This window comes from Salmo salar, chromosome ssa17 (genome assembly GCF_905237065.1).
Source record: "Salmo salar chromosome ssa17, Ssal_v3.1, whole genome shotgun sequence".
Lineage (NCBI taxonomy): Eukaryota > Metazoa > Chordata > Actinopteri > Salmoniformes > Salmonidae > Salmo > Salmo salar.
The window spans coordinates 39414950-39439445 of NC_059458.1; the positions used below are offsets into that span (position 1 = coordinate 39414950).

General features: G+C 52.0%; 1 protein-coding gene across 1 annotated transcript in view; it reads right to left on the minus strand.

Moving 5' to 3' along the window:
- The window catches only part of LOC106591129 (protein diaphanous homolog 3), a 764911-nt gene extending 742236 nt beyond the window's left edge, over positions 1 to 22675 (minus strand). The window contains 1 exon segment of the mRNA XM_045699589.1: positions 22125 to 22675. Within this exon segment, the coding sequence (XP_045555545.1) occupies positions 22125 to 22244 (120 nt within the window). The 5' untranslated portion in view covers positions 22245 to 22675.
- Positions 22676 to 24496: the final 1821 nt, after the last annotated feature.

Consider the following 24496-nt stretch of genomic DNA (forward strand, 5'->3'; position numbering starts at 1 on the left):
GAACAGAAACAACAAACTAATCATTAAAACAGGAAGAACACAGAACAGAAACAACAAACTAATCAATAAAACAGGAAGAACACAGAACAGAAACAACAAACTAATCATTAAAACAGGAAGAACACAGAACAGAAACAACAAACTAATCAATAAAACAGGAAGAACACAGAGCAGAAACAACAACATCCTAATCAATAAAACAGGAAGAACACAGAACAGAAACAACAAACTAATCAATAAAACAGGAAGAACACAGAACAGAAACAACAACATCCTAATCAATAAAACAGGAAGAACACAGAACAGAAACAACAAACTAATCATTAAAACAGGAAGAACACAGAACAGAAATACAACATCTTATCCATCATCTCACCAACGCCCTTCCCTCTCCTCCTCCTCCTCCTCCTCCTCCTCCTCTCCCCTGCAGCGGCTGTACATCTCCTCCAGAATGTAATATTAGTGGGATAAGGTGATCAGGACCTCTGACCTCTGTCCAATCCCTGCCACTGGTAGAGTTTTTTGGAGGGAGGTGCTGGGAATTATGGCATTGCGATTGGATACTGTGATTTTATAGAGATTGAATGTTCTGAACATATTGTTCACCATATGTCTGCTGCAGAGGGACAAGAGAGAGACATGACGACGCAGAGGGACAAGAGAGAGACATGACGACGCAGAGGGACAAGAGAGAGACATGACGACGCAGAGGGACAAGAGAGAGACATGACGACGCAGAGGGACAAGAGAGAGACGAGACGACGCAGAGGGACAAGAGAGAGACGAGACGACGCAGAGGGACAAGAGAGAGACATGACGAGACGACGCAGAGGGACAAGAGAGAGACATGACGAGACGACGCAGAGGGACAAGAGAGAGACATGACGAGACGACGCAGAGGGACAAGAGAGAGACATGACGAGACGACGCAGAGGGACAAGAGAGAGACATGACGAGACAATGCAGAGGGACAAGAGAGAGACATGACGAGGGACAAGAGAGAGACAATGCAGAGGGACAAGACAGAGACAATGCAGAGGGACAAGACAGAGACAATGCAGAGGGACAAGACAGAGACAATGCAGAGGGACAAGACAGATACAATGCAGAGGGACAAGACAGAGACAATGCAGAGGGACAAGACAGAGACAATGCAGAGGGACAAGACAGAGACAATGCAGAGGGACAAGACAGAGACAATGCAGAGGGACAAGACAGAGACAATGCAGAGGGACAAGACGGAGACAATGCAGAGGGACAAGACGGAGACAATGCAGAGGGACAAGACAGAGACAATGCAGAGGGACAAGACGGAGACAATGCAGAGGGACAAGACGGAGACAATGCAGAGGGACAAGACAGAGACAATGCAGAGGGACAAGACGGAGACAATGCAGAGGGACAAGACAGAGACAATGCAGAGGGACAAGACAGAGACAATGCAGAGGGACAAGACAGAGACAATGCAGAGGGACAAGACAGAGACAATGCAGAGGGACAAGACGGAGACAATGCAGAGGGACAAGACGGAGACATGAGAAGACACGTTTTGATCAGTCATGGAAATAAAAGGGCCGAAAACCACATTGTCTCCCTGTTTAAAAAGAAGATAGAGAACAAGCTATGGAGGAAAAACATACTGGAGTTTTTGGTGCAAGGTACAGACAACTAGCGCAAAAATAATATTGCGATATTGTCAAAACGATACGGTAGATGGTCCTGATATGTAACTGTAGTGATTTTTCACCCCCATCACTAGTGTGTGTGAGGAGCAGAGCGGCAGGCTCTCCGTCCGTCCATCCGTCCGTCCGTGAGGAGGTGAAATGACTGGGCTGACAGCACGACTGCATCACAAACGGCACCCTATTCCCTTTATAGTGCACTACCCTACGGGGGGGCCACCTGGTCAAAAGTAGTGCAACTATCTAGGGAACAGGGTGCCATGTGGGACATAGCCAGAGAGGTGAAATGATTGGGCTGACAGCTAGTCTCCACGGGGTCCAAGCAAGGTCAGGGGCTGGGCGGTGAGCCAGAAGCAGGGCCCTGGTCTGAATAGCAATCACTGCATCACACAGGTGACAGCCACTGAGGCTAGCAGCCAAGGGGTGTCCCAAACCCTATTCCCTATAGTGAGACCCTCCGGGACCATGGTCAAAAAGCAGTGCGCTACAAAGGGAATAGGGAGTCAATTAGGATGTAGTCACAGCCAGCGAGGCAGCCAGGCAGGTGGAATCCTGTCCTGCCATACCATAATATCAAGATGGGACATTAAATGCCTGGTATTATTATCCTTGTAGGCTGAACACAGACGTATCCTTCTCACGTCATCCAAGGTATAGGGAAATACACTAGATTTGATTTGCAGTGTTGAATCAAACCAGCTGTCCACTTCAAGTTAACCTGACCTGAGAAGGTATGTTCATAGAGCTACTAAAGACAACACCCTGCTTCCTAACTGGGTTTCAGTCCCCCCCCGGCACCTCCAACCTAGTCCCCCCCCCGGCACCTCCAACCTAGTCGTCGTCATCGCCCCCCGGCACCTCCAACCTAGCCCCCCCGGCACCTCCAACCTAGACCCCCCCGGCACCTCCAACCTAGTCCCGTCCCCCCCGGCACCTCCAACCTAGCCCCCCCGGCACCTCCAACCTAGACCCCCCCGGCACCTCCAACCTAGTCCCGTCCCGTCCCCCCCGGCACCTCCAACCTAGTCCCCCCCGGCACCTCCAACCTAGTCCACCTGGCACCTCCAACCTAGTCCCCCTGGCACCTCCAACCTAGTCCCCCTGGCACCTCCAACCTAGTCCCCTGGCACCTCCAACCTAGTCCCCCTGGCACCTCCAACCTAGTCCCCCTGGCACCTCCAACCTAGTCCCCCTGGCACCTCCAACCTAGTCCCCCTGGCACCTCCAACCTAGTCCCCCTGGCACCTCCAACCTAGTCCCCTGGCACCTCCAACCTAGTCCCCCTGGCACCTCCAACCTAGTCTCTTCAAATCATCTAAAAGTTTTATTGTGGAAAAACCTGAAAATCTAATAATTCCGACTGTGCTATTTGCTGTTGCTACCTAACCTGTTGACGCGTTGTGTTCTGTCGTTGCCGTGGAAACAGGAAGGAAACGATCTTTTCAGCGGGTGGGTGGCGTGGCGTGCAGCAGAGTAGTTTTCAACATGCCAGTCATGAACGCTGGCTCCTCACACACACGTCCACCTCACAGTGAAGTGAAGGAGAGGCCAAGGCTCCTGCTGTCGACTGCCGTCTACTCTACTCATCACACAGGTGAGGTTGTATCCCAAACGGTTTCCTATTCCTTATGGGCCCGGGTCAAAACGAGTGCACTATATAGGGAATAGGGTGACATTTGGAATAGAAAACACACACAGTCACCTAAAGTTACCTACCACTGCAGCAAACCAACAAGTGATGGGAACCATTTCCATTTTGTGTCAGAAGGACCCCACTCCCAAAGATAGTAGACTGGGTGAAACAGAGGGGATTGTAAATAACTCAACCAGAAATAACAGTGAACTGGCATATCGAGAGGATCAATAATACTGCTTTAGAAAGCAGCTCACAAAAACAAGTCCAAAACAATTCAGAACTGCAGTAATAAATAAAACAGTTGATCTGACAGGTACTTTTATAAAAAAATATATATATATAATAAAAAATAAAAAAATAAATAAAAAAAGGCTAACAGCGTACTACTCCCCGGGGGACAGCAGTGCGTCGAGTTCCAGGTACTCCTCCCCCCCCTCTTCGATAAAACCTCTCCTGAAGCTTTTTCATTGTTTCATAAAGTTGGGTGAAAAATGGGCTGTTTTTTGTCCATTTTAAAAAGGGTCTCAGTGTTAACTGCACTGTTAGTAGAGTGAGACATGTTGTGATCAACCAGAGCCACAACTGGCAGATCCTATAATTACCTCTCTACAAAAACAGTTCTGTTCATGAAGCACACTGCTGCTGCACTGCCTACCAATCAGGAAGAAACACTGGCTACCTATTCCCTTTATAGGGCACTACTTTAGACCCTATTCCCTTTATAGGGCACTACTTTAGACCCTATTCCCTTTATAGGGCACTACTTTAGACCCTATTCCCTTTGTAGTGCACTACTTTAGACCCTATTCCCTTTACAGGGCACTACTTTAGACCCTATTCCCTTTACAGGGCACTACTTTAGACCCTATTCCCTTTACAGCGCACTACTTTAGACCCTATTCCCTTTACAGGGCACTACTTCAGACCCTATTCCCTTTACAGGGCACTACTTAAGACCCTATTCCCTTTAAAGGGCAGTACTTTTGATCAGAGCTCGATGCGGAATAGAGAGGCATTTGGGACGCAGGCTGGGTTCCTTTTCCAACCATCACCTCCTTAGTGACCCGACTTGTCTTCTAGTCCTATTCTGCTTTATCACACGGACTGGACCTCCTGCTCTGTTCCACTATTCTAGTCCTATTCTGCTTTATCACACGGACTGGACCTCCTGCTCTGTTCCACTATTCTAGTCCTATTCTGCTTTATCACACGGACTGGATCTCCTGCTCTATTCCACTATTCTAGTCCTATTCTGCTTTATCACACGGACTGGACCTCCTGCTCTGTTCCACTATTCTAGTCCTATTCTGCTTTATCACACGGACTGGATCTCCTGCTCTGTTCCACTATTCTAGTCCTATTCTGCTTTATCACACGGACTGGACCTCCTGCTCTGTTCCACTATTCTAGTCCTATTCTGCTTTATCACACGGACTGGATCTCCTGCTCTGTTCCACTATTCTAGTCCTATTCTGCTTTATCACACGGACTGGACCTCCTGCTCTGTTCCACTATTCTAGTCCTATTCTGCTTTATCACACGGACTGGATCTCCTGCTCTGTTCCACTATTCTAGTCCTATTCTGCTTTATCACACGGACTGGACCTCCTGCTCTGTTCCACTATTCTAGTCCTATTCTGCTTTATCACACGGACTGGACCTCCTGCTCTGTTCCACTATTCTAGTCCTATTCTGCTTTATCACACGGACTGGATCTCCTGCTCTGTTCCACTATTCTAGTCCTATTCTGCTTTATCACACGGACTGGACCTCCTGCTCTGTTCCACTATTCTAGTCCTATTCTGCTTTATCACACGGACTGGATCTCCTGCTCTGTTCCACTATTCTAGTCCTATTCTGCTTTATCACACGGACTGGACCTCCTGCTCTGTTCCACTATTCTAGTCCTATTCTGCTTTATCACACGGACTGGACCTCCTGCTCTGTTCCACTATTCTAGTCCTATTCTGCTTTATCACACGGACTGGATCTCCTGCTCTGTTCCACTATTCTAGTCCTATTCTGCTTTATCACACGGACTGGACCTCCTGCTCTGTTCCACTATTCTAGTCCTATTCTGCTTTATCACACGGACTGGATCTCCTGCTCTGTTCCACTATTCTAGTCCTATTCTGCTTTATCACACGGACTGGACCTCCTGCTCTGTTCCACTATTCTAGTCCTATTCTGCTTTATCACACGGACTGGATCTCCTGCTCTGTTCCACTATTCTAGTCCTATTCTGCTTTATCACACGGACTGGACCTCCTGCTCTGTTCCACTATTCTAGTCCTATTCTGCTTTATCACACGGACTGGACCTCCTGCTCTGTTCCACTATTCTAGTCCTATTCTGCTTTATCACACGGACTGGATCTCCTGCTCTGTTCCACTATTCTAGTCCTATTCTGCTTTATCACACGGACTGGACCTCCTGCTCTGTTCCACTATTCTAGTCCTATTCTGCTTTATCACACGGACTGGATCTCCTGCTCTGTTCCACTATTCTAGTCCTATTCTGCTTTATCACACGGACTGGATCTCCTGCTCTGTTCCACTATTCTAGTCCTATTCTGCTTTATCACACGGACTGGACCTCCTGCTCTGTTCCACTATTCTAGTCCTATTCTGCTTTATCACACGGACTGGACCTCCTGCTCTGTTCCACTATTCTAGTCCTATTCTGCTTTATCACACGGACTGGACCTCCTGCTCTGTTCCACTATTCTAGTCCTATTCTGCTTTATCACACGGACTGGATCTCCTGCTCTGTTCCACTATTCTAGTCCTATTCTGCTTTATCACACGGACTGGATCTCCTGCTCTGTTCCACTATTCTAGTCCTATTCTGCTTTATCACACGGACTGGACCTCCTGCTCTGTTCCACTATTCTAGTCCTATTCTGCTTTATCACACGGACTGGATCTCCTGCTCTGTTCCACTATTATAGTCCTATTCTGCTTTATCACACGGACTGGATCTCCTGCTCTGTTCCACTATTATAGTCCTATTCTGCTTTATCACACGGACTGGATCTCCTGCTCTGTTCCACTATTCTAGTCCTATTCTGCTTTATCACACGGACTGGACCTCCTGCTCTGTTCCACTATTCTAGTCCTATTCTGCTTTATCACACGGACTGGATCTCCTGCTCTGTTCCACTATTCTAGTCCTATTCTGCTTTATCACACGGACTGGACCTCCTGCTCTGTTCCACTATTCTAGTCCTATTCTGCTTTATCACACGGACTGGACCTCCTGCTCTGTTCCACTATTCTAGTCCTATTCTGTTTTATCACACGGACTGGATCTCCTGCTCTGTTCCACTATTATAGTCCTATTCTGCTTTATCAAACAGACTGGACCTCTTGTTCTGTTCCACTATTCTAGTCCTATTCTGCTTTATCACACGGACTGGATCTCCTGCTCTGTTCCACTATTCTAGTCCTATTCTGCTTTATCACACGGACTGGATCTCCTGCTCTGTTCCACTATTCTAGTCCTATTCTGCTTTATCACACGGACTGGATCTCCTGCTCTGTTCCACTATTCTAGTCCTATTCTGCTTCATCACACGGACTGGATCTCCTGCTCTGTTCCACTATTCTAGTCCTATTCTGCTTTATCACACGGACTGGATCTCCTGCTCTGTTCCACTATTCTAGTCCTATTCTGCTTTATCACACAGACTGGACCTCCTGCTCTGTTCCACTATTCTAGTCCTATTCTGCTTTATCACACGGACTGGATCTCCTGCTCTGTTCCACTATTCTAGTCCTATTCTGCTTTATCACACGGACTGGACCTCCTGCTCTGTTCCACTATTCTAGTCCTATTCTGCTTTATCACATGGACTGGACCTCTTGTTCTGTTCCACTATTGTTCGGTTTTAATTTTACCATTCCAGTTTGACAACATTCCCCTCTCTCTTTCCTGTCTGTCTTTCACACATCAACTTGTTCTCAATGGTAAACAAACACCTTTCCATCCAATCATCTACAGTAACAGATTGAAATTAGCAAACTTGATTTTAGAGATTCCTTTCGACCAATCAGAAAAGAGTACTCAGCCAAGCCGTATAACAGACTTGACTAAAATACAATTTATAAGTCAATCTCAAAGGGAACAGAAGGGCAGGCAGACCCAAAGAGAGACCAGATGTCTACTCTCTATAGATGTTACCAGCCCTGCCACTAACTGACCCCCCTATAGTCTCTATAGATGTTACCAGCCCTGCCACTAACTGACCCCCCTATAGTCTCTATAGATGTTACCAGCCCTGCCACTAACTGACCCCCCTATAGTCTCTATAGATGTTACCAGCCCTGCCACTAACTGACCCCCCTATAGTCTCTATAGATGTTACCAGCCCTGCCACTAACTGACCCCCCCTATAGTCTCTATAGATGTTACCAGCCCTGCCACTAACTGACCCCCCTATAGTCTCTATAGATGTTACCAGCCCTGCCACTAACTGACCCCCCCTATAGTCTCTATAGATGTTACCAGCCCTGCCACTAACTGACCCCCCCTATAGTCTCTATAGATGTTACCAGCCCTGCCACTAACTGACCCCCCTATAGTCTCTATAGATGTTACCAGCCCTGCCACTAACTGACCCCCCTATAGTCTCTATAGATGTTACCAGCCCTGCCACTAACTGACCCCCCCCTATAGTCTCTATAGATGTTACCAGCCCTGCCACTAACTGACCCCCCTATAGTCTCTATAGATGTTACCAGCCCTGCCACTAACTGACCCCCCTATAGTCTCTATAGATGTTACCAGCCCTGCCACTAACTGACCCCCCTATAGTGTCTATAGATGTTACCAGCCCTGCCACTAACTGACCCCCCATATAGTCTCTATAGATGTTACCAGCCCTGCCACTAACTGACCCCCCTATAGTGTCTATAGATGTTACCAGCCCTGCCACTAACTGACCCCCCTATAGTCTCTATAGATGTTACCAGCCCTGCCACTAACTGACCCCCCTATAGTGTCTATAGATGTTACCAGCCCTGCCACTAACTGACCCCCCCTATAGTCTCTATAGATGTTACCAGTCCTGCCACTAACTGACCCCCCTATAGTCTCTATAGATGTTACCAGCCCTGCCACTAACTGACCCCCCTATAGTCTCTATAGATGTTACCAGCCCTGCCACTAACTGACCCCCCTATAGTCTCTATAGATGTTACCAGCCCTGCCATTAACTGACCCCCCTATAGTGTCTATAGATGTTACCAGCCCTGCCACTAACTGACCCCCCCTATAGTCTCTATAGATGTTACCAGTCCTGCCACTAACTGACCCCCCCTATAGTCTCTATAGATGTTACCAGCCCTGCCACTAACTGACCCCCCTATAGTCTCTATAGATGTTACCAGCCCTGCCACTAACTGACCCCCCTATAGTCTCTATAGATGTTACCAGCCCTGCCACTAACTGACCCCCCCCTATAGTCTCTATAGATGTTACCAGCCCTGCCACTAACTGACCCCCCTATAGTCTCTATAGATGTTACCAGCCCTGCCACTAACTGACCCCCCTATAGTCTCTATAGATGTTACCAGCCCTGCCACTAACTGACCCCCCCTATAGTGTCTATAGATGTTACCAGCCCTGCCACTAACTGACCCCCCTATAGTCTCTATAGATGTTACCAGCCCTGCCACTAACTGACCCCCCCTATAGTCTCTATAGATGTTACCAGCCCTGCCACTAACTGACCCCCCCTATAGTCTCTATAGATGTTACCAGCCCTGCCACTAACTGACCCCCCCTATAGTCTCTATAGATGTTACCAGCCCTGCCACTAACTGACCCCACTATAGTCTCTATAGATGTTACCAGCCCTGCCACTAACTGACCCCCCTATAGTCTCTATAGATGTTACCAGCCCTGCCACTAACTGACCCCCCCTATAGTGTCTATAGATGTTACCAGCCCTGCCACTAACTGACCCCCCCTATAGTGTCTATAGATGTTACCAGCCCTGCCACTAACTGACCCCCCTATAGTGTCTATAGATGTTACCAGCCCTGCCACTAACTGACCCCCCTATAGTCTCTATAGATGTTACCAGCCCTGCCACTAACTGACCCCCCTATAGTCTCTATAGATGTTACCAGTCCTGCCACTAACTGACCCCCCTATAGTCTCTATAGATGTTACCAGCCCTGCCACTAACTGACCCCCCTAGTCTCTATAGATGTTACCAGCCCTGCCACTAACTGACCCCCCCTATAGTGTCTATAGATGTTACCAGCCCTGCCACTAACTGACCCCCCTATAGTCTCTATAGATGTTACCAGCCCTGCCACTAACTGACCCCCCTATAGTCTCTATAGATGTTACCAGCCCTGCCACTAACTGACCCCCCTATAGTGTCTATAGATGTTACCAGCCCAGCCACTAACTGACCCCCCCTATAGTCTCTATAGATGTTACCAGCCCTGCCACTAACTGACCCCCCCTATAGTGTCTATAGATGTTACCAGCCCTGCCACTAACTGACCCCCCTATAGTCTCTATAGATGTTACCAGTCCTGCCACTAACTGACCCCCCTATAGTCTCTATAGATGTTACCAGTCCTGCCACTAACTGACCCCCCTATAGTCTCTATAGATGTTACCAGCCCTGCCACTAACTGACCCCCCTATAGTCTCTATAGATGTTACCAGCCCTGCCACTAACTGACCCCCCCTATAGTCTCTATAGATGTTACCAGCCCTGCCACTAACTGACCCCCCCTATAGTCTCTATAGATGTTACCAGTCCTGCCACTAACTGACCCCCCTATAGTCTCTATAGATGTTACCAGCCCTGCCACTAACTGACCCCCCTATAGTCTCTATAGATGTTACCAGCCCTGCCACTAACTGACCCCCCTATAGTCTCTATAGATGTTACCAGCCCTGCCACTAACTGACCCCCCTATAGTCTCTATAGATGTTACCAGCCCTGCCACTAACTGACCCCCCCTATAGTGTCTATAGATGTTACCAGCCCTGCCACTAACTGACCCCCCTATAGTCTCTATAGATGTTACCAGCCCTGCCACTAACTGACCCCCCCTATAGTCTCTATAGATGTTACCAGCCCTGCCACTAACTGACCCCCCTATAGTCTCTATAGATGTTACCAGCCCTGCCACTAACTGACCCCCCCTATAGTCTCGATAGATGTTACCAGCCCTGCCACTAACTGACCCCCCCTATAGTCTCTATAGATGTTACCAGCCCTGCCACTAACTGACCCCCCTATAGTGTCTATAGATGTTACCAGCCCTGCCACTAACTGACCCCCCTATAGTCTCTATAGATGTTACCAGCCCTGCCACTAACTGACCCCCCCTATAGTGTCTATAGATGTTACCAGTCCTGCCACTAACTGACCCCCCCTATAGTCTCTATAGATGTTACCAGCCCTGCCACTAACTGACCCCCCTATAGTCTCTATAGATGTTACCAGCCCTGCCACTAACTGACCCCCCTATAGTCTCTATAGATGTTACCAGCCCTGCCACTAACTGACCCCCCTATAGTCTCTATAGATGTTACCAGCCCTGCCACTAACTGACCCCCCTATAGTCTCTATAGATGTTACCAGCCCTGCCACTAACTGACCCCCCCTATAGTGTCTATAGATGTTACCAGCCCTGCCACTAACTGACCCCCCTATAGTCTCTATAGATGTTACCAGCCCTGCCACTAACTGACCCCCCCTATAGTGTCTATAGATGTTACCAGTCCTGCCACTAACTGACCCCCCCTATAGTGTCTATAGATGTTACCAGCCCTGCCACTAACTGACCCCACTATAGTCTCTATAGATGTTACCAGCCCTGCCACTAACTGACCCCCCTATAGTCTCTATAGATGTTACCAGCCCTGCCACTAACTGACCCCCCTATAGTCTCTATAGATGTTACCAGCCCTGCCACTAACTGACCCCCCTATAGTGTCTATAGATGTTACCAGCCCTGCCACTAACTGACCCCCCTATAGTCTCTATAGATGTTACCAGCCCTGCCACTAACTGACCCCCCTAGTGTCTATAGATGTTACCAGTCCTGCCACTAACTGACCCCCTATACTCTCTATAGATGTTACCAGCCCTGCCACTAACTGACCTCCATTTATTCTGCTTGAATGCTCAGATGTTCCTTTCTGTCGCTCTCCTGCACGCACACACACACACACACACACCTGAGAGCTGCTATTCAGCACATCTGAGGACTAAAGACTCAATCAGCTGGTAGTAATTAGCGGTAATGCTCGTCGTTACGGTTGACCCCACCGTGTTCTGTTTTCTCCACTGGATAGATTCTCTCTCTCTCTCTGTGTGTGTGTGTGAGGCCAAGCCAGATGGGAGTGGAGATTGTTCTACCCAGGACAACGCCTTCTGAAGGGTACAGCAGGATGTCAGTGACAAATATGAACACCTGCTCTCCGCATTTCATCCTAATCTGGTCAACAGCATTATGGGGATTTCTGACACAGTCAACGGCAGCTTGAGTTTGATTTTATTACGATGGCTTTATTAATCAAGTAAAGGTGTGCATGAAGGGACTGTGTGTGTGTGTTTGTGTGTGTGTGTGTGTGTGTCAAATCAAAAGTTTATTGGTCACGTACACAGATTTGCAGAGGTTATCGCAGGTGCAGCGAAATGTCTCTCTGAAATATGCACTGTACCGGGTTTCTATTTAATTATAGTGTTTTTACCCCTCAGCAGTTAATAGTGGCACAACCCTTCAGCATTTATTTGTGTGAAAAACAGAATTATGGCAAACAGCCATTACTGTAATTAAAGACTGCAGGGCATTTTCACAGCTCAAGACACATCAGTAACAGTCATTACTTGTAACGGGGGTACGGGGACGGGGGACGGACGGACGGGGGACGGGCTGAGGTGATATTTTCTCTACCAATTCTCCTTTCAGAAATGGAACTCTTACTGACAGATCGAAGAACACCATTAGACATAAAAAAAAAAAAACACATTCTGTCTTCTTCTTTGTGATAATTTTTGTAAAACATGTTTTTTTTTGTTTTTTTGGGGGGGGGTTGTATATTGAAAAGGAGCCCCAGAATAAATACAGTATGAAGTGTCTCTGAAAGCTGCAGCTTTTGATGTCACTACTTCTAATAGAGAAACTGGTTTCCTTGTTATTTTGTGGTGTTATAGCACCACCTAGTGGTCAAATCACGGCGCTTCACCTTGGGCCACAAACCCAAATATGGTTGCCCAACATAAAGTCCTCCTCATTATCTCCTCTTTGTAAATATTTCCAACCGACCAGCGAGTAGCCCAGGGGTATGTAATTGCCAGTAGTCCAGGGGTATGTAATTGCCAGTAGTCCAGGGGTATGTAATTGCCAGTAGTCCAGGGGTATGTAATTGCTAAGGATCATCCAAATCAACTGAAATGACCTTACAGCGGCAGAATAAGGATGAAGCTGTAACAGGAGCCCTCCGCCGCCTCACCCCTGCATCCCTCCGCCGCCTCACCCCTGCATCCCTCCGCCGCCTCACCCCTGCATCCCTCCGCCGCCTCACCCCTGCATCCCTCCGCCGCCTCTCCCCTGCATATCTCCGCCGCCGCCTCTCCCCTGCATCCCTCCGCCGCCGCCGCCTCTCCCCTGCATCCCTCCGCCGCGCCGCCTCTCCCCTGCATCCCTCCGCCGCCGCCGCCTCTCCCCTGCATCCCTCCGCCGCCGCCTCTCCCCTGCATCCCTCCGCCGCCGCCTCTCCCCTGCATCCCTCCGCCGCCTCTCCCCTGCATCCCTCACGCCGCCGCCGCGGCTCTCCTCTCCTGCATCCCCGCCGCCGCCTCTCCCCTGCATCCCGCCGCCGCCTCTCCCCTGCATCCGCCGCCGCCGCCTCTCCCCTGCATCCCGCCGCCGCCGCCTCTCCCCTGCATCCCTCCGCCGCCGCCTCTCCCCTGCATCCCTCCGCCGCCGCCGCCGCTCCTGCATCCCTCCGCCGCCGCCGCCGCTCCCTGCATCCCTCCGCCGCCGCCGCCGCTCATGCATCCCTCCGCCGCCGCCGCTCTCCTGCATCCCGCCGCCGCCGCCTCTCCCCTGCATCCGCCGCCTCTCCCCTGCATCCCGCCGCCGCCTCTCCCCTGCATCCGCCGCCGCCGCCTCTTCCCTGCATCCCCGCCGCCGCCTCTCCCCTGCATCCCCGCCGCCGCCTCTACCCTGCATCCGCCGCCGCCTCTCCCCTGCATCCGCCGCCGCCGCCTCTCCCCTACATCCCTCGCCGCCGCCTCTCCCCTGCATCCCGCCGCCGCCGCCTCCTCCTCCTCCTCCTCTCCCCTGCATCCCTCCGCCGCCTCTCCCCTGCATCCCTCCGCCGCCGCCGCCTCTCCCCTGCATCCCTCCGCCGCCGCCGCCTCTCCCCTGCATCCCTCCGCCGCCGCCTCTCCCCTGCATCCCTCCGCCTCTCCCCTACATCCCTCCGCCTCTCCCCTACATCCCTTCGCCTCTCCCCTGCATCCCGCCGCCGCCGCCTCTCCCCTGCATCCGCCGCCGCCGCCTCTCCCCTGCATCCCTCCGCCGCCGCCTCTCCCCTGCATCCCTCCGCCGCCTCTCCCCTGCATCCCTCCGCCGCCGCCTCTCCCCTGCATCCCTCCGCCGCCGCCTCTCCCCTGCATCCCTCCGCCGCCGCCTCTCCCCTGCATCCCTCCGCCGCCGCCTCTCCCCTGCATCCCTCCGCGCCGCCTCTCCCCTGCATCCCCCCGCCGCCGCCTCTACCCTGCATCCCGCCGCCGCCTCTCCCCTGCATCCGCCGCGCCGCCTCTCCCCTACATCCCGCCGCCGCCGCCTCTACCCTGCATCCCGCCGCCGCCTCTCCCCTGCATCCCGCCGCCGCCGCCTCTCCCCTACATCCCGCCGCCGCCGCCTCTCCCCTGCATCCCGCCGCCTCCTCCTCCTCCTCTCCCCTGCATCCCTCCGCTGCCTCTCCCCGGCATCCCTCCGCCGCCTCTCCCCTGCATCCCTCCGCCGCCGCCTCTCCCCTGCATCCCTCCGCCGCCGCCGCCGCTCCCCTGCATCCCTCCGCCGCCGCCGCCTCTCCCCTGCATCCCTCCGCCGCCGCCGCCTCTCCCCTGCATCCCGCCGCCGCCGCCTCTCCCCTGCATCCCTCCGCCGCCGCCTCTCCCCTGCATCCCTCCGCCGCCGCCTCTCCCCTGCATCCCTCCGCCGCCGCCTCTCCCCTGCATCCCTCCGCCGCCGCCGGCTGCTCCTCTCCTGCATCCCGCCGCCGCCGCCTCTCCCCTGCATCCCTCCGCCGCCGCCTCTCCCCTGCATCCGCGCCGCCGCCTCTCCCCTGCATCCCGCCGCCGCCGCCTCTCCCCTGCATCCCGCCGCCGCCTCTCCCCTGCATCCCTCCGCCGCCGCCTCTCCCCTGCATCCCTCCGCCGCCGCCGCTCCCTGCATCCCTCCGCCGCCGCCGCCGCTCCCCTGCATCCCTCCGCCGCGCCGCCGCTCCACTGCATCCCGCCGCCGCCGCCTCTCCCCTGCATCCCGCCGCCTCTCCCCTGCATCCCGCCGCCGCCGCCTCTCCCCTGCATCCCGCGCCGCCGCCTCTCCCCTGCATCCGCCGCGCCGCCTCTCCCCTGCATCCCCGCCGCCGCCTCTGCCCCTGCATCCCGCCGCCGCCTCTCCCCTGCATCCCGCCGCCGCCTCTCCCCTACATCCGCCGCCGCCGCCTCTCCCCTGCATCCCGCGCCGCCGCCTCCTCCTCCTCCTCCTCTCCCCTGCATCCCTCCGCCGCCTCTCCCTGCATCCCTCCACCGCCGCCTCTCCCCTGCATCCCTCCGCCGCCGCCGCCTCTCCCCTGCATCCCTCCGCCGCCGCCGCCTCTCCCCTGCATCCTCCGCCTCTCCCCTACATCCCTCCGCCTCTCCCCTACATCCCTCCGCCTCTCCCCTGCATCCCGCCGCCGCCGCCTCTCCCCTGCATCCCGCCGCCGCCTCTCCCCTGCATCCCTCCGCCGCCGCCTCTCCCCTGCATCCTCCGCCGCCGCCTCTCCCCTGCATCCCTCCGCCGCCGCCTCTCCCCTGCATCCCTCCGCCGCCGCCTCTCCCCTGCATCCCTCCGCCGCCTCTCCCCTGCATCCCTCCGCCGCCGCCTCTCCCCTACATCCCGCCGCCGCCTCTCCCCTGCATCCCTCCGCCGCCGCCTCTCCCCTGCATCCCCCGCCGCCGCCTCTACCCTGCATCCCCCGCCGCCTCTCCCCTGCATCCGCCGCCGCCGCCTCTCCCCTACATCCCGCCGCCGCCGCCTCTCCCCTGCATCCCGCCGCCTCCTCCTCCTCCTCTCCCCTGCATCCCTCCGCCGCCTCTCCCCTGCATCCCTCCGCCGCCGCCGCCTCTCCCCTGCATCCCTCCGCCGCCGCCGCCTCTCCCCTGCATCCCTCCGCCGCCGCCGCCTCTCCCCTGCATCCCTCCGCCGCCGCCGCCTCTCCCCTGCATCCCTCCGCGCCGCCGCCTCTCCCCTGCATCCCTCCGCCGCCGCCGCCTCTCCCCTGCATCCCTCCGCCGCCGCCGCCTCTCCCCTGCATCCCTCCGCCGCCGCCTCTCCCCTGCATCCCTCCGCCGCCGCCTCTCCCCTGCATCCCTCCGCCGCCGCCTCTCCCCTGCATCCCTCCGCCGCCGCCGGCGCCTCTCCTCTCCTGCATCCCGCCGCCGCCGCCTCTCCCCTGCATCCCTCCGCCGCCGCCTCTCCCCTGCATCCCCGCCGCCGCCTCTCCCCTGCATCCCGCCGCCGCCGCCTCTCCCCTGCATCCCGCCGCCGCCGCCTCTCCCCTGCATCCCGCCGCCGCCGCCTCTCCCCTGCATCCCTCCGCCGCCGCCTCTCCCCTGCATCCCTCCGCGCCGCCTCTCCCCTGCATCCCTCCGCCGCCGCCGCCGCTCCCTGCATCCCTCCGCCGCCGCCGCCGCTCCCTGCATCCCTCCGCCGCCGCCGCTCACTGCATCCCCGCCGCCGCGCTCTCCCCTGCATCCCGCCGCCTCTCCCCTGCATCCCGCCGCCGCCTCTCCCCTGCATCCCGCCGCCGCCGCCTCTCCCCTGCATCCCGCCGCGCCGCCTCTCCCCTGCATCCCCCCGCCGCCGCCTCTCCCTGCATCCCGCCGCCGCCTCTCCCCTGCATCCGCCGCCGCCGCCTCTCCCCTGCATCCCGCCGCCGCCGCCTCTCCCCTGCATCCCGCCGCCGCCTCCTCCTCCTCCTCCTCTCCCCTGCATCCCTCCGCCGCCTCTCCCCTGCATCCCTCCCGCCCGCCGCCTCTCCCCTGCATCCCTCCGCCGCCGCCTCTCCCCTGCATCCCTCCGCCGCCGCCGCCTCTCCCCTGCATCCCTCCGCCTCTCCCCTACATCCCTCCGCCTCTCCCCTACATCCCTCCGCCTCTCCCCTACATCCCTTCGCCTCTCCCCTGCATCCCGCCGCCGCCGCCCCACCCCTGCATCCCGCGCCGCCTCTCCCCTGCATCCCTCCGCCGCCGCCTCTCCCCTGCATCCCTCCGCCGCCTCTCCCCTGCATCCCTCCGCCGCCGCCTCTCCCCTGCATCCCTCCGCCGCCGCCTCTCCCCTGCATCCCTCCGCCGCCGCCTCTCCCCTACATCCCGCGCCGCCTCTCCCCTGCATCCCTCCGCCGCCGCCTCTCCCCTGCATCCCCCCGCCGCCGCCTCTACCCTGCATCCCGCGCCGCCTCTCCCCTGCATCCGCCGCCGCCGCCTCTCCCCTGCATCCCGCCGCCGCCTCTCCCCTGCATCCGCCGCCTCCTCCTCCTCCTCTCCCCTGCATCCCTCCGCTGCCTCTCCCCTGCATCCCTCCGCCGCCTCTCCCCTGCATCCCTCCGCCGCCTCTCCCCTGCATCCCTCCGCCGCCGCCTCTCCCCTGCATCCCTCCGCCGCCGCCGCCTCTCCCCTGCATCCCTCCGCCGCCGCCGCCTCTCCCCTGCATCCCTCCGCCGCCGCCGCCTCTCCCCTGCATCCCTCCGCCGCCGCCTCTCCCCTGCATCCCTCCGCCGCCGCCTCTCCCCTGCATCCCTCCGCCGGCCGCCTCTCCCCTGCATCCCTCCGCCGCCGCCGCCGCCTCTCCCCTACATCCCTCCGCCTCTCCCCTACATCCCTCCGCCTCTCCCCTACATCCCTCCGCCGCCGCCCTATAGAGGGAACAGGACGGTATAAAAGTAGTGCCCTATAGAGGGAACAGGGCGCCACAAAAGTAGTGCCCTATAGAGGGAACAGGGCGCCACAAAAGTAGTGCCCTATAGAGGGAACAGGGCGCCACAAAAGTAGTGCCCTATAGAGGGAACAGGGCGCCACAAAAGTAGTGCCCTATAGAGGGAACAGGGCGCCACAAAAGTAGTGCCCTATAGAGGGAACAGGGCGCCACAAAAGTAGTGCCCTATAGAGGGAACAGGGCGCCACAAAAGTAGTGCCCTATAGAGGGAACAGGGCGCCACAAAAGTAGTGCCCTATAGAGGGAACAGGGCGCCACAAAAGTAGTGCCCTATAGAGGGAACAGGGCGGTATAAAAGTAGTGCCCTATAGAGTGAACAGGGCGCCACAAAAGTAGTGCCCTATAGAGGGAACAGGACGGTATAAAAGTAGTGCCCTATAGAGGAAACAGGACGGTATAGAAGTAGTGCCCTATATAGGGAACAGGGCTCCATCTAGGACCTATCCTCTGTTAAATCATAGCTGTTTACTATCCCTCATTCAACTTGATTAAATCTTGTTCTGATTTCAGGGTGAACTAGTGGTTAATTGACCAAGCGGTTCGCTCACATCCCACAGACAGGCTGCGTATCGATCTCAGCCTCTGGGAAATTACACAGGAATTTAAAGAAAGTTACGAACAGTCAAAATCACGTCGTTCATGAAATTGGATAAAACCAGATCAAAATACGACGACCAAAGTTTGAAAAAAAGGACTGTTGCTTCTACATCAATAAAGTTAAATCAGGAAGTTCCTGGTCCCCGCCCCCCGTGTCAAACACTTGGATTCAGGAGGCGGGATTATTATGGGGATAGGGTGACATCAGCCTAACTGTCATTTTAATACACCAATGGTAACGTTACCTAATTTAAACAAGCCACTGCCATAGGCCTCTACAAGCCACAGATTGTGTTCCATGATATAATACAACCAGTTGATATTACAGAGACAGAGAGAGAGAGAGAGAGAGAGAGAGAGAGACTCAGACCCCACACTGTTACCAACAGACAGAGAGAGAGAGAGACTCAGACCCCACACTGTTACCAACAGACAGAGAGAGAGAGAGACTCAGACCCCACACTGTTACCAACAGACAGAGAGAGAGAGAGAGAGAGAGACTCAGACCCCAAACTGTTACCAACAGACAGAGAGAGAGAGAGAGAGAGAGAGACTCAGACCCCACACTGTTACCAACAGACAGAGAGAGAGAGAGAGAGAGAGAGAGAGAGACTCAGACCCCACACTGTTACCAACAGACAGAGAGAGAGAGAGAGAGAGAGAGAGAGAGAGAGACTCAGACCCCACACTGTTACCAACAGACAGAGAGAGAGAGAGAGAGAGAGAGAGAGAGAGAGAGAGAGAGTCAGACCCCACACTGTTACCAACAGACAGAGAGAGAGAGACAGAGACAGAGAGAGACAGAGAGACAGAGAGAGAGAGAGAGAGACACTCAGACCCCACACTGTTACCAACAGACAGAGAGAGAGAGAGAGAGTCAGACCCCACACTGTTACCAACAGACAGAGAGAGAGAGACAGAGACAGAGAGAGACAGAGAGACAGAGAGAGAGAGAGAGACACTCAGACCCCACACTGTTACCAACAGACAGAGAGAGAGAGAGAGAGAGAGAGAGACTCAGACCCCACACTGTTACCAACAGACAGAGAGAGAGAGAGACTCAGACCCCACACTGTTACCAACAGACAGAGAGAGAGACTCAGACCCCACACTGTTACCAACAGACAGAGAGAGAGACTCAGACCCCACACTGTTACCAACAGACAGCCAGGGACCTGGAGTCCTGGCTCAGGTTCAGCAGGCTAAATGTGGGACCAATCCGACTAATGACATTACCACGGTCAATCAGTCACAGCCAGCAGCTACACTACAGGGGGGGACTGCAAAACAACTAGTGGGACACAGAGAACCACACACACAGACAGACAGAACCACACACAGACAGACAGAACCACACACACAGACAGACAGAACCACACACACAGACAGACAGAACCACATAAGGAGGGACGGCAGTAACTAGGAAGTAAGTATTCTTGTCTGAGCCAGAACGGCCCACAGGGCAGGAGCCTACGTCCTGTAGTGTGAGGCAGCTTGATGTTCACCCTCTGGACCAGACACTAGTCTACGGCAGGAGGTAACTAGGTCAAAGCGTTGCTGAGAATAAACAAGTCGGTGGTGCAGAACTACAATTAGAATTCAGTACCCACAGTTCACTGCTACAGTGCAAATATGTTCTGACTCACTATACTGTCTCTGGAACATTCTGATGGAAAGACAGAGAACCAGGAAATAGAAAGAGAGAGAGGCTACTGCCAACGAGGAAGTCCACACTCCAGATTTCTCTAGCATGACATAACCACGGCAACACCACAGTTGACATTCCCTGGGTATTATTATTGTATGTTTTATTCCCTCCAACAATGTCACAGGGATCTCTGGCCTTCAAGAAAACCCCACCCCAACTCAACACTCGGGGCTACATCCCAAATGGAAACCTATTTCCTATACAGTGCACTTCACACCATAGTACATAGGGTGCAATTTGGGACGCAAATCCATTCAAACAAAAAACGGTCCATTATCACAATCTGTTGAGCTGATTTCCTGTTCCACACTCCCTGTGTCAATCCCTCCCTCCAAACCTCTGAAACCTTGAAAAAAAAAACATTTTACGGCCCAGATTGAGCTAAACGAGTGTTTGTGTGAGTGTCACATTACCACGGTACTTAACAGATTGGAAGAGGACCTAGGGACCTCAGGAGAAGACACTCATAATGAATAAAACATTCATCTAGGGCAGCAGTGTAATAGACAGTCAGCAATTCCAGCTGAAAAGGTAACATAACCTCTGGCTGACAGAGGGAGCTCAGAATATACATCCAAATGGACCCCTATTTCCATAAGGCTCTGGTCCAAAGTAGTGCACTATGTAGGGAATAGGGTTCTATAGGGCTCTGGTCTAAAGTAGTGCACTATATAGGGAATAGGGTTCTATAGGGCTCTGGTCTAAAGTTGTGCACTATATAGGGAATAGGGTGCCGTTTGGAACAAAGGCCTTATTTCCAACTTCTGCAGTCGGTTGCTCAAGCCTGCATATTTGCATTGAATTAGAATTAAAAAGTCAGAGAAGAGAGAGAGACAGAGAGGAGTTTCTCCATTAGTTTTATGTCACTCATAAAATGTCATTAACATTTGTCGGCTGTGATCTGCCGCCTAAAGAGGAAAGAACCATTTATCTAACACGAAAGAAGTTCCTCAGACAAGCATCAATGCTTCTCTTCAATACTGTCACAGGTGACAATGCAAATAAATGAAAGTGTTTAAAAAAATATATATAATTAAAAACCTGGCTGCAGAATAAACTGAAACGTTGTTGCTGAAAATAACAAATAAAGCTGAAGCAATGAAAAAGGAGAGTGTGGAAGTCGGAACCATTGAAATAGAATCATCATTAGACTCTAATTCCAGAAGTGGAACATCTGAAAGAGTAGACTGATGCCTGGTGGCAGGAACAGACCTACAATACAGAGTCTCAAATGGCCCCCTATTCCCTATACAGAACACTACTTTAGACCAGTCTGCCCAAGGAGAGGTCAAACCTTGTTTGTCCACATGGTGTGGAGAAAGACAGACCAGAGCAGACAGATATTATCAGTCAGTAGAGTACAGAGGCAGTGGAATTACACCTAGCTACTTATCCCCTGGCTAATTTTACCTGTTCATAAAGCCCAGCTTGTCTGAGGCAAAGCAAATACAACCACCATAATGTAATGCTGGACTGTAAGGCCTCTATCTGGGATATCAACAATACTTCTACATCCTGTACTGACTTATATGCTACATTGTTATTTTAACATTAGTCAGCTACCACACCCTTAGTCTAGTACCTCAACTCCTCCACAGACTAGAGTTTTTGAAACGAACCTCTGACTCGCTGTGCATCGACACTTAACATTTTTTACATTCTTAAACCCTTTACGTGTAGTTATGTTTGTCCTCTAGTGTTGCATGCCTGTCTTAGTTTGCTGAAATACAAACAACGTTTTGTATAGGTAAACTGTAACGTCCAGTAATGTATACCACAAATCTCAGGTATACAATCTGTAGCTATGTTGACTGTATGATATATTACAGACGACCATTAGAAAAGGAAAGACAAATGTCCCTTTCTTTTTGAAGAGAGAGAGTGGGCTTTGCAGCATTTGGCACAGAGCAAATCCATGTAAAATGATTCATGTCAACGTTACCATCATCAGTGGAAATAAAACTGGGATTTAGCACAATGTGAGTGCAGACAAGACAGATTGACTCTCAAAACAATCAGTACATGGCATTGTACTGGAATGTCAATTAGCAGGTTTACGGGAACAAGTATTTAACTACCTAGCCTGAATCATCGCATAGTGGAGGGTGGGCAAAATGCACTGTCAAACGTCACCTTAACTAGCCCTGAGAGCTACTTTACAATCCAGGGCGAGTTGTGTCACTTGAGGTAAACTGTGTCGAGTCAGTGACACTTTCAGTGATTGAGTTTTAGAAAAGGGGCCAACTTACAAACTTTGGTTTACGTTCTCCATCCTCGCATCCAGACGCTCCCCCTTGTCCGGCGGTGAACCCCTTCTTTCGCTGTTTGTCTCGTCCACTGGATTGAAGATTATTCCAATGGTTCTCCATGATAACTACGGTAGTTTAGCTAGCTAGCTGGGCTACTCACTGTCACTACTGTACCAGACCTTTCCAAAAAACGGCGAAACATGCAATACGGTTAGTTAACAAAAAGCGATTATATGGGGAAAAGTTACTTAAACCTGATATCCGGAACAAACAGCCAATGTGACAAGAGACCCTCAGAGATGCTAACGAGCTGGCTAACTATCACGGTCGGATTTCCTTAATCCAATTTGTGGCTTTTCAGGTAGTTTGCTTTCCAAGACGTATAGAAAAGATAAACTACAGTTACCAACACGTTTTCTTGAATAAAATTGTTGAAATATTTGCAAAACGATGTTGACAACGTTAGTTAAACTATCAGACAACGTTAAAGCGAGTTGATATTTTTACAGTTGAAACTTCTGACTGTAATTTTTTTTTCAGTCCGAAAACCGCGCCACCGGAAGTTGTCAATGTGACGTGGTTTCATTCTAGCCAATTGTTGTTGCCCTCAACTGAAACGCCTTTAATTTTGAGATAGACGATTGGCCGTTCGTCATGTCACTCAATTCCATTCAAGAGACGAGCGACGTGATAAAATCGACGCGGGAGAAGAACAAAATAATGTTGATTATTAATCTACAAATACTCTTTTAACAAAAATGTTGACAGTTTTAAAATTACCTTGTAGACTAAAACATCTTCCCTGAATCCAACTCTTTCATGTGTCGAAGATACACAGACACTTGGCCAAATCTTACTGTGTGTAGTCTGTGGGAATCATCTAACCTCTCTTTGGATATTGTACAGTTATTTAGTACAGTTATTTCGTGGTTGCTTGTAGAGGGCTGTATTGTTTGTAGCCGGTACCGACAGAGATCATTGAGGCGCGGTCGGACAGACACACAATTTTGGGATGAAAATATTTTTGTTGTCCCTGAGATTATTTGGAAACGGTCGTCTTTCTGCTTTGTATGCGTTAGCCTAATTTTACCTATTGTATTAAAATCACATCTTTGACTTTTTCGCATTATTCACACACTCAGAATTCAACGTCAGTAGTTTACCTCTCCTCTCCTAGTTGAGCTTGCGAGTTCAAGTGCCCTTACATGTATGTTGTACATGTATGTCTGGTCTCATTGGAATAGAGTAGGCTGCCTACATGGCGGACAATAACATGGCAGTTAATTTAAATATGAAATTAACTTAAATATGATTAGACTGTAGTTTACTACAGTGTCTGTAAAATACATATTGATAATGGAAAGAAGTGGATGGTGCTCAACCAACGTGAGATGAAATGTAATCAAAAGATGCAATCATAATTGAAAGGGAAAAGGAAGGGGTATAGTATTTGATTATGCATTTATTTGTCTCTGCCTGCAAACCGTCCTCCTAAAAGGTATATCCTATATGCAAAACGTATAGCAAGAGTAGCTGTCATCGTCCTTCATGCTTCAAGTTCAGTAGCCATACCTGCAAGCAGTAGCGACCCATCATTCAGGGAAAAATATATATTTTTAGCAAAATATATATTTTTTGGGGGGGCGGGGGCTTGCCTGTTTTGCATGTTCTTTTGGCATTAATATGTGTCCCATATCAGTTTGCAAACAATGTAAAAAAATAAATATATCATTGAGTTAATAAAGTCACTTACACACATGTTCTCTCTTTTGTTTTCTTGAGCTCCAAAATGTAGGTGTTTTCAGCCTAGCTCAGTGCTTTCTGTGGTGGTGGGGGCGAGCCAGCAAAAAAATAGGAGCATTGCGCCGTGATTGGCTCAGTGTTCTGTCACTCATGGAGACGCTACGTCATCGCCAAGTTTAAGTCCTTAAGTGAAGGTAGGCATCCAAAATGTCAGCCCTTTGGGTCCTTATTTTATTTTATTTTTTTTTTATTTTTTTTTTGCACAAATCTTTATTTAACTTGCTGTAAATAACAGTAACATGCAAAACATAAACATAACATAACAGCCAGAGGGAATCCAAAGAAATTAGAGAAAAAAAAAAAAAACTATTATATCAAATCAAATACAGACATATATCGAATACATTTTTTTGACATATTGTTTTGTATACGTTTTAAAGATTCTACGTACTGTTCCAAATCAGATAAAAAAATTAAGAAAAGGGGCTTTTTCTTCATAAATTTTGATTTATGGATAAAAGATTTTCCTAATAAAATAAAGAGATTTATGACATACTCACGTTCAATTGTGGAATCAGTGTAGTAAAATAATATGTCAAACTTAGTAATATCAATGGTTGTATGCAATT